General features: G+C 41.8%; 1 protein-coding gene across 4 annotated transcripts in view; it reads right to left on the bottom strand.

The window, feature by feature from the left end:
• Positions 1-437: 437 nt before the first annotated feature.
• ALG9 (ALG9 alpha-1,2-mannosyltransferase) overlaps positions 438-11,380 on the bottom strand; it is an 87,729-nt gene continuing 76,786 nt past the window's right edge. For all 4 annotated transcript variants that reach the window (XM_036075439.2, XM_078059002.1, XM_078059001.1 and 1 more), the window contains exons 15-16: positions 4,079-4,197; positions 438-3,794 (exon numbers count right to left, since the gene is read on the bottom strand). In XM_036075439.2, the coding sequence (XP_035931332.1) occupies positions 3,757-3,794; positions 4,079-4,197 (157 nt within the window). In that variant the 3' untranslated portion in view covers positions 438-3,756. The remainder of the gene's footprint in view (positions 3,795-4,078; positions 4,198-11,380) is intronic.

Raw genomic sequence — 11,380 nt, 5'->3', positions numbered from 1 at the left:
TGTCAGGAATTCATTCACAAAAAACTTTTACTGCTCCTGCCAACCCCCAACAAAGGGGGAAATTACCTAAATGTTAAATATTACCAGATCCATGCTTCTATGAAAGTTAAGACTGTCATAGCCCAGAGATTTTTCATCCAAAAACCTAAGGTGGGTCCGGAAAGTATCACTTTCTAGGCACAACGCTGACACGTTGAGTAACCCTTCCAATGCTTGGTTTTTCCACAAGTACAATAACACTAACCCTCACGGGCTTTCACAAACAAAGGCTTCTTCCTAGAGTTTTCAGAATAAACCTTCCGGGCTATTTGGCCTGGGGTAGGTAGGTCTATACACTGAAGGGTCAGAGTGGGGGAGATGGGAGGAGGTGATCAATCCCCACCAAAGATTTAAAAGCTAGATGCAAAAGAGAAAATATCACCCTAAGAACAGGAAAATCAAATTGCCAAGATTTATTTAACTTTTTCTTTTACAGAAAATACATGTATGTAATATAAACACTGACAGGGAGATAAAGTACAGGGATCAGGAAGACAAATGCACTGGACAAGACTCTGGCTTCAACACCGCACTGCTTCCTGATTTCATGTGCAGCACAAATTACATGGTCATATATACTGGGAAAATGCAAGGAAACATTCATCTAGATTTACCAAAACACCAGAGGGCCTCTGAAATCCAACAATGCCATACGGAAGCCTGGTCTGTTGCTAAAGAACAAAGCTGAGCACACGTCCATCTATCCATTTACTCAAGGCATTTCATGTAGTAACTTAAGAATGAATTAACACATGAGCTTTAATGGGCTGTGGAGGCAAGGATGAAATTGTGCCTCTTTTCCCTCTTCAGAGAAAATAACTTAATTAAAAGCATAGCTGCCTGACACCGGATAGATGACAGCATAATCACAGTGAATTATTTCAGTAAATCCCATGAAATGCAACATACAATAAAGGATTGCCATGGTGCTTTGCCCTAACAGTCATTCCAGATCTAATGCTATAAAATCACATGTTTTTAAGGCTCTTTCCCAGAACTCCGAACCAGGAAAAATGACTCAAATAAATGGTTGAGATCAAGAGCCACCTTGATTTAAAACAATCTGTTTCTAAACTTGAATTCAATAATAAAGAGTAGGGGTTCCCATTTTCTAGGATTATCCCAAGAGATTAAAGTGACTGGTCTTTCATCAAAGTGTACCAGGTGATAGGCACACTTTGATAACAGTGCCTAATACAGTGTCTGGTTCAGTAATGGGGCTCAGTGTCTTATGATCTGGGGTTCGGATAAGGCTGCTTAAGATCTAGAGATTAGGGGGGCACCTGTCTGGCTCAGTCAGAAGAACATGTGACTCTTGATCTCAGGGTTGTGATTGGAGCCCCACACGAGAGATTATTAAAACATAAATAAACTTTAGAGATCAGCAAGCCCTGAAACTGCCAAGTACACCCACTCCCTCGCTCAGCTCCGTAATCAAAGGTTCTTACAAATAATCTGTAGTCCTTCATTCTTCAATACTCAACAACCTGTGGGGAAACAAGTGCCTCAGAGACTTCATCCTTATGGGAAGCAGAGCTTATGGCAGCTCATGCCAAACACCGGTTCTCTAGAAGAGAGATGCTTGTGTGACCAGGTGTTTTTGAAACTCTTTTTCCCAGGCACAGCTAGCCTCCCCGTATTGCTGAGATGGAGATTTTTTCTTAAAGGTGGTTATATAACATCACATGAGAAATACTCATTTTCACAAAAAAAAAAAAAAAAAAAAAAATTCACCTTTATATCCCTTATCCATAGCATTTGGCACAATGTTCTGCAATCTATTGTGCTCTCACTAAAGATGAACCTAGAACAGAGGAAACCAAAACCAGGTCTTAAAAGGGATAGGAACAGATATTCCCAAGGAATCCCTGGATCAACTGTGACCTTTTTTGTGCTCTATTACAGTAAGTTCTTACTCAGAAGGCTTTTTTTTTTTTAACATGCAAGATGATAAAATAGACCCGCACCATATCACACAGATTAGGAAAAGAGCTACTCACCCTGGACCTCTGTAATGGAACTCATTTACCTCTTCAAAAAGTAGAGGGCTTTAGCCATTGTGAAAGACAGAACACTGTTCCTGCAGGTAGGACAAGATCTTTCACCAAAAATTCTCTTCCCTGTAGTCAGACCACAGGTGCCAATATTTGGCTTGGAGAGCAGGCCAAGTACTGAGGGTTAAATGCCAGAAACCTTTAAAGCAGCAAGTGGGACCCTGGCTTATCTTCACTCTCCAGTTACTGTTCTAAACTGTCTAGACTGAGTTCCTCTCCAGCACTTCAACCCCAGAAATTCCATTAGAGGGATCCCGAAGAGGAGACCTGTCATGTGGGAACGAGCCATTTCCTCCCCTATGACTTCTCTTCTCCTCTCTTGGGATCAGTTCCTGTTGGAGAAAGCCCTTCTCTTTGAAAAATGAAAGATGAAACCTCTGAAAAATAGCTTCATCCTATTTGCAGATTCTAGACACAATTACCTTGAGGGAAATAAGGCACCTAGAATAGGACCCCAGATGGCCTATGTGGGAACGCAACTGATAGGAGATCCTGTGGGGCTGCAAAGGAGCAGGGCTTCCAAACATGAGCACGACTTTCCTGCCACAGGCTGGGCTGCATGGGGGGCTGCTGCTGTGATGGTCTGACAGGCACAGTGGAGGCTCTGAAGAACCCAAAGAAATACAGACAAAAGTCTTCCTTAAAATAGAAAGTTACACTATCAAGCAGGTCTCTGGCCAACGCCATCATTCTTCCAAGTAATGTCTTCAGAGTCAAGAGAGGAAGTATGGAAGAGCACTAGGGGAGCAGTGAGGGGACCCAAGTTCCAGTCCTCACTCTGTTACTAGCTGGTCACATGACCTTGGGCACGCCACTTGACCCTCCCCAACCCACCCCCACCCCGAAGTCATCATCTGTAAAATGGGGATAAAACCACTTGCCTTGTCTACCTCTCGTCATGACGTGAGGACCAAATGAGATAATGTGAAAGTGCTTTGTAAACTGTGGGACACTGTATGTAAAGTAATAGTATATACTTATTACATTTTAATTAGGTCCTTATCATTGCCTATTTGACTAGAAGTGCCCCATGCAGAATGTGCTTTGCAATAGATAGACTCAAAAATAGGTGCTATAAATATACACTGGCCTTTTCCACTAGGGTTTTCAAAGAATAAAGGGAAATTCTTAATTTCCTCAGAAATGGCCTCAGAATACATTACTTAAAAATGTGAGGTCATCCAAACCTACCAAGTGATAGAATTAATTTTCTCCAAATATGTCGTGTACAATTAGGTCTGGTGTGTTGATACCTTTATACAGAGAAGTCTTAAATTCAAGAAACAGCATGCTAAAACTTAAAAGAAAACATAATTACAGTTTGTTGTAAAGGAAATAAAATGAAAACAAGAGGCATCCTATATAATGAAATTAGGTTCCAGTTCCTCAAATGGTTGCCTTTTTCCTGAGATATCTCCAGGACAGGGTCCTAGTCCTGTGAAGTGCTTTAGAGAAGCTTAGCCTTGCACGAGGTGAAAAGGACATGTAGGTTGGCAATTAGGCTGTGCTCATTTTCAGCACTAGGATCTGAACAAGGTCTGCTAGGAGCTGCCAAACAGCTTTGGTGGAGAAGCCCATATGGCCCAAAAGAGGCTTGCTAGTTCTCAGATGCCAGGCCAGAGTATGGAGAGCAGTTTAACGCAGCCATCCAGTTCAGGGATTTTCAATTCTTCCTGTAAGGTGGTTCTGCTCTTCTCCGCTCTAGTAAATAATTGAACAGAAGAAAAACAGTAAGATGTAGAGCAACATATCTACCAGACTTTAGGGCCTTTTTCTGCCCAGCTGCAAGTTTACATGCAGAACAGAGACCCAGGCAAGACATGAATGGGAATGACTCTGACCAGCCCAAAGCACCCAGATTCCAGCATCCGTGTGAGACAGCCTTTATTACAAATGTTACAAATGAGGCGTTGGAGGGAGTCCTGTCAGTGCAATCACTAGTTAACAGGATGGTCGTCCTTTGGGGCCACAGGCGTGTTGCTAACCTCCGCTTTTCTTCCTGATTTGCTTTGCTTTCCGGGGTTTGAGGATGGTATAGTTTGCATACGCTGTATACTGAGCTGACAGGAAGGGGACATAGAACGCCCGCAGCAACCTTGAAGATCTGAAAAACAAAGAAAAAAGAAAAAGAAAAGACAGAATTTTATCATTAGAGAGAATTTACTAGCAGTGTTGAAAATGATGAAAGGAAGTTACTTAAGTGTGGTGGCGAGGATCATATTCTATGTATGTAGCACAGAAAAATGTGTCCTTTAACTACTAGATCAAGAAAACAGATTTAGTCAGACCAAGTACCTTGTTACCAACACTGAAAAGATGGTGTCCCTCGTAAGCCACAGTGTTTCCTTCAGAATAGCTCTAGGCCTTCACTTTGCATAGAATATGCCATAGAAAAGTTCCAGGTCAATCAAACCACTGCTATTACTGGAAAAAAATTTTTTTTTAATTTTATTATGTTATGTTAGTCACCATACAGTACTTCATCAGTTTTTGATGTAGTGTTCCATGATCCATTGTTTTCGTATAACACCCAGTGCTCCATGCAGTACGTGCCCTCCTTAATACCCATCACCGGGCTAACCCATCCCCCCACCCCCCTCCCCTCTAGAACCCTGCTTGTTTCTCAGAGTCCATCGTCTCTCATGGTTCATCTCTCCCTCCAATTCCCTCCCCATTCTTCCCTTCCTTCTCCTAGTGTCCTCCATGCTTACTGGAATAAATTCTTAACACCTGGTTTCTGTATCCAAGAGCCTGTAGAGATACCAGACGCTCCAATGATCCTGATGCCAGTTCTAAGTGTCCTAGGAGAGGCAAAGAAAACTATGTGCTGGGCTTCCTGAGCAGTGTTCTGGCAATGCCTAAATCAGAGAGAGAGAGAGTATACACAAGCTCATGTCCCCGGCGGGTGATAATATCCCCACTTGTTACTAAAATACACAAATGGCAGAAAACCTGAATTTCTCATGACTTTCTGAAGAATGTGAAAAATGCCTCACAGGTATTGAGCACTCGGTATTGGACAAGCACTGGAAAAAGTGCTCACACTTTTAAAGATATTATTTAATTCACCCAATAACCCCATGAGCAAAGTGCTGTTATTATCCCTACTTTATAGATGGGCAACCGAGGCTGACGCAGACGAAGTAACTTGCTCAGGGTCACACAGTAAAGCGATCGCGCCTCACTGAAATCCAGATTTGATTCCAGGTTCTGCACTGGGTCACCTGCGCTCTTGATCTGCACCATGGTTTATCCCGCATCCCAGACACCAGCTAACCAAATTCATCACTTCCTAGAAAATGTGGCAGCGAGAGTCTGGTATTCTATATGAAGCCTTATTCCTTGACTATGCTTTCTGAGTCTGAAAATCCAAAGTTGGCCCAGTTACTGCCACCCTCAGTGAGGGAGCTGAAGAGTGTTCTGCTGCCAGTCCTCTTCCAGACTCTAAACTTGTAAATGTCATGTCAACGTGGCATCTGTACTGGCAGCCTCGCCCTGGCTTTGGCAGGCTCCCGCAGTGCCTGCACACAATGATATCGTGCTTGGCATACACACCTCTTAGATTCTCCCCAAATGGGACGCTGGCAGGGCTCTGTGCTCAACAGAGACGCACTTTACTTCAACAGCTAACAGCTCGAGGGCTTTGATAGAAAAGAGGCTTAGAAGAGACACATGAGATAAAGCAGGCCTGCTAACAAAATGAACAGGAGGAGGAAGCACCCACCCCAGTCAAGAAGAAGTTAGTTTATCCTTTCTGTCCACGCTGCAGAGAAGGGGAAGGTCAGAACAGAGAACGGTAAGCCACAGCAAACTCCTGCAAGCCTCAGTGGAGTAAAGAGAGGCTAAGACTAATTAAGTGTCATTTCCATTCCAGTGGACTCTGCGATCAAAGCCTCACTAACATGGTCAGCTCAGCCCTTCAGGCAGCTCCAGTAGAATATTAGGTCTGCTGGGCCCAATCTGAGTTTTTCACTTTCTTTTTTTGAACAATTCCTTACTACTTGGGAAGACTGTTATTTCATAGTTTTATTTGTTTTAGAGTCTTCCTAAGAACAAAGAGAAATTCTACTTATTTTTAAAAATAGAATAAAACTCATTCTATCTTGTAATTACCACATGGATCCACTGCCACCTTTTATAAATTTAAGTTATATTACGGGATCTTAGTGGTTTTATTTTTTTCCTGTATCTCGGATTAATTACAACTATATATTTTTTTAAAACTAAAATAAGACAAAGGAAAATGATGAAATCACCAAAAAAGATGACGCAAAAGTAATCACTATTGCATTTTATCTGCAATTTTCTAACTGCATTGCCCAAATTATTGTATCGTCTTCCAATAAGGTATAAAAGACCTGAGACACTATCTTTGCAGTCGGCTTTTAGCTTTCATTGAACACAGCTGAGAATCCAGGATTTTTAAATTTTCTGCCCATAATGACAATGAGAAGAAAACGGACAGAGAGAAAGATTTCACAATTATTAGATCCGAAGATGAGTGTACAGGGACAAAGAGCAGCACCCCTAGCAAGGATGGTAACACTGATCCGAAATGAAAGTTCAGACCAGGAGTCTAGAGATGACTACATGCCCCACAGTATACATGGATGGATCTTCTCAAACTCAAGAATTAATGAGTGGGCAATGTATTTCTCAGAACAAAAAGGAAATAAGGTATTTTGATTCAGTTAGTCATTCCACAGGGAGGACTTCATCATTCAATGTTTTGCAGCAAGAACCTACACCTTCCTGTTACGCTTAAAAAGGGCGTATGACCATATGCTTTCATCTTTAATGATGTCTGTGGGCCAAATTTTATTTGATACAGTTCATAAGTGGACAAATGCTAAAGGCAGGTTAGTACACAAAGGTGACTAGAAACGTATATATGGGAAAGAAATTTAAAAATTCAATGGATCTATCATTTTAGTTGGTATCAAAGAATGAAAATGTCTGAATTGTGGAGCCAAGAAGATACAGTCTCTTCAACAAAATTATGAGCCATTAAAGGTTTCAAAAAATTCTAGTTTTTCATTTTGATGATGCAAGTGCTAGAACAACCAGAAGTGGTAAGCTAGAACCTACTGGAGATATATTTAAAGTTTGGAACCAGTATTTTCAAGATGGCTATATTCCAGGTCCATGCATGACAGCTGCATTCCAGAGGTGTCCATTTCAGGTGTCTACGTATCTATGTACATCTATTCCAAACCAGGAGAATATGGAAGATTCAGGGTTACTACACTTAAATTATTAAGATTTCAAATGAAGGTTTTTGTTTTTGTTTTACTATCCTCTCATTTTTATAAGTTATTTATAAAATAACTAAAAAATGTAAAAAAACAAAGTGTCTATTGGCCAAGACAGTAAATGGTAATGGACTATTTTTCTTGGTATGTTGATAGATCATGCCCAGAAACTCCAGAAGAGATCTCGGGCCATACAGGGGTCATCATCAAAAATACCGATTGCCCTGAAATGGAAGAAGGGCCACTATGCATTACTGTTGAAGGCAAAGGTGGGCTGAGACAAAGGTAAAAAGATAAAGGAGACTGGGACAAAATACGTGCAATACATAGGAAAGGATTAGTAGCGAGAACATATGAAGTATTTCTGCAATCAAGAAGACAAATGACTCTGTAGGGAAAAATGATAAAGAACATGAACAGAGAAAAGAAACATAAATGGCCAATACTGGTGATCTAGTTGGGAGAGAGAGATGATGCATAACCATGACGCAGCACCCACTAAATACTAAAAGCTGATACCAAAGTTCAAAGTGATAATATACACATTGAGAAGAGAGGACAAACACTGAGGGTTGCATAGGTGTAGAAAAAGCGTTTACTGTATCTCATTTCATTTTCTCCATCCAACATTCCAAGATACACTCAACAGAAAGGCAACATGCTCATTCATAACCAAGTCTACAGGATCTTGGGTTAAATGCTCTGTCCACTCAGCACCAGCCAGAAAAATGGCTTGAATAAAATCCAAACTCTTTCGCATGGTCTACAAAGCCCTAGGAGATCTAGCCCTCACTTCCTTGTCCCACCTCCCCTTGCTCATTGTCCTCCTGCCCACTCCACTCCCCCACCAGCCTCCTCACAGTCCTTCCCTCCCTATAGCCTCTGCATGCTTTCCCTCCTCTCCCTGGAACACGCTTCCACCCTGTTTTTCTCATAAATGAGTCTGACTCATCTTAGAGGCCACCTTGGAGAGGTCTTGTGACACCCTAGGAAAGCCCAGGTTTCCATTTCTAACACAGTTAATCTCTCTCGGGGCACCTTGTGTGTTTCTTACACTCTGCACAATTTACATTTATTTGTTGATTAACTCGTTTATTGTCTGTCCCCCACACACCGCCCCCAGATATCTGGGACCAAGTCTGTTTTATTTACCAACAGCACAGTGTCTGGCACATAGTACATGCTGAAAAACAGATGTTGGATGGATGGATGGATGAATGGAAGGCAGGGAGGGAGCAAAGGTGAAAGAAGGATGCTGAAGAGAGTGAGGCAGGGATTTTATACAAATGGTATCTGAGTTTAACTCAATTCAGTTCTTCCACCAGTGACTGAGCACCATATCAAGCAATGGTTTAAGTGCCAGAAAAACAGTGGTGGACAGAAGATTCCTACTCTCAAAGGGGAATTCGAAGTCCCATTGATGGGTGGTTTGTAATAACCATCTTGCTAAGGACAAGCATAGGTATGACTTGGATACATCGAGAGATCCATGAAGCATCCTGATTCTGCCATGCTTCCTCAGGACACAATCACAAGAAATTCAGCATCAAATTCTATTATTATGTGTTCAGGAAGCAATCAGTCATTTCTAGTTAAGCCTGAACACAAAACTATATAAAAGGTGGGGACTCTATATAAGAAGAAGCTAAGAAGAATTTATTTATCATCAGAGCTTGGTATTGGAAAAAAACCTTATTAGAAGGTGAATCTCCTTTTCTCTTGGAGATTCTGCTTGTCGTCTTTAAGAGCATTATCTACCTTTAACATCTAAAGCCACCAATGTCTTCTAAAAGAAAAGTGAGCAAACCGTGAATATACACACCTTTGTATGTGTATATTGATTTTGATTTTTTTAAATCCAAAAAACAAGTTGGCTTGAATTCTCCACTTCTAACACTATAGCTGCTATTCTAAATTGATTTCTTTACCATCAACAGCTTTAATATGTTAAGCACAACTGGGGCCCTTTAAGTTGTTTTACTGTTGCTGGAAAAAGGGAAATCAAATTGGTTATTTGCCTTTAGTGAAAGAAAAGAGCAGTTGAGCACTGGAGTAACATAGACCTGGAAACACTCACAGACCTGGAAATAAATATCAGACTGAAACACAAATTAGAACAAAATTAATGTCTATCAAAACTCATACAACAATGTCTGTAATAACGTAAAATGGCAAAGTATTGCCCTAGGGAAGCACAGGAAGCATAATTCAGGGAGACGCAAAATATCTGTATCGATCATGGAAGCTGACTTCCCCTTCCAGTGAGAAAGTCACTTAAGCAATTCAAGGATGAAATCCACGTTGACAAAGCAATTGCCTGAATAGCATAATTAGCCGACAGCTCAGAATGTTTTCTAATTCAATTACCAGCCCTATTGATCAGGGCTGGGGAGCGATCTGCTGCAGAGATTTCAATCTGCCCTTGCTGACTTGGATGGAAGACCACCCGCCAGAACCTGAGGTCGCTGGGCCAATTTTTCACGTTAAAAAGACAACATCCAGGGGCTCCTGGGTGGCTCAGTGGTTTAAGCATCTGTCTTCTCCGAGTCAGGTCATGATCCCGGGATCCTGGGATGGAGCCCGGCGGGGAGGGCTCCCTGCTCAGCGGAGAGTCTGCTTCTCCCTCTCCTGCTCCCCCTGCTTGTGTGTGTGCTCTCTCTCTCCCTTCCTCCATCAAATAAATAAAATTTTAAAAAATAAAATAAAAAGAAATAAAAACACCCTAGTCTTCAGGTTTTCTAATTTTTATCTATCCATCCATCCGAACATTAATATCCCTGTGAACCTCTAGTCTAAACCCATTGCCAGTTCTTTCTAAAGCTGGTTTCCTGGGGCGCCTGGGTGGCTCAGTCGTTAAGCGGCTGCCTTCGGCTCAGGTCACGATCCCTGGGATCGAGTCCCTGCATCAGGCTCCTTGCTCAGCGGGGATCCTGCTTCTCTCTCTGCCTGCCACTCCCCCTGCTTGTGCTATCAAATAAATAAAATCTTTAAAAAAAATAAATAAAGCTGGCTTCCTCTCTTTTTGTCTCTCTCACTCTCTTGCACTTAAGTTGTATTCCAGTGACAGACTGTCCATAACCCTCAGCACAGAGCTGGCCTTTCACAGATCTTCAGTTCAGAGGAGGATCTCAGAATCCCCTCAAGACTTAATCTTAGCCATCCTCAACCTACAGTCCCATATCAAGCAACTTAAGAACTGCTCAAAAAGCTGGTACGCATCCAAACTGTGACTGTGCTTTAAGATTCTTTAACAGGAAATGGGGTGAGGGACACTAATGTAAGTAGTGCAGAGGTGACATTTATATCTTTTCCCAATTGGAGAGAAGGACACAGGAGTTATGTGCTCTATGTTATATAGCCCACTAGAATGTCAGTCTCTTGAAGAAAGAACTTTGTCTAACTGCCGGATCTCCAGTTTTTAGGATGGTACCACAGAAAGTGCTCAATAAATATTCTTCTGTGAAAGAAGGAATGACTACCTGACTCTTGGAGCACCTAGTTTTACCTCCCTTGCCTCTGGCAGCATTCATCTTCTAGAAGGAAAAGGAATTATAAAAAATAATATGAAGCTCTTGTTTCTCTTCACTTCCCAAACAACTCAATCCTAAAGACATCCATCAGACGGGTCCAAGCAAAGCAGAAGTCTATAGTGTGTGGGGGAGAGAAGGGGTCCCACGTTACAGCACAAGTAACAGGTGGAGGGCACCATAGTAGCAAAGAAAATATTAATGCAGGAGGTCACATAACCTCTCCAGGTTTCAGTTCATATAAACTGTGCTGAATCATCATTACCTACGTGACCAGAATGACAGTTTCCAGCAGGGATGTCCAATAGACCCTTGACATTCAATGAATAAATTCCCAGTTTTGACTATTTGGTAGCAAGCTCCAAAGATGCATGTAATGATCTGGAAGCTCACTGAGGCGCTAACTGTAATCACCGCACTACAAGACTGGTGTACAGACCAAATCATTTAACTGATCCGGGGCCCTGGTCAGTCACCTGACATAACACCATAACCTCTTGCCAGTCAC

The sequence above is a fragment of the Halichoerus grypus genome, chromosome 11 (assembly GCF_964656455.1).
Source record: "Halichoerus grypus chromosome 11, mHalGry1.hap1.1, whole genome shotgun sequence".
NCBI lineage: Eukaryota > Metazoa > Chordata > Mammalia > Carnivora > Phocidae > Halichoerus > Halichoerus grypus.
The sequence above is the reverse complement of the archived record's forward strand: the minus strand, read 5'-3'. Positions and strand labels throughout refer to the sequence as shown.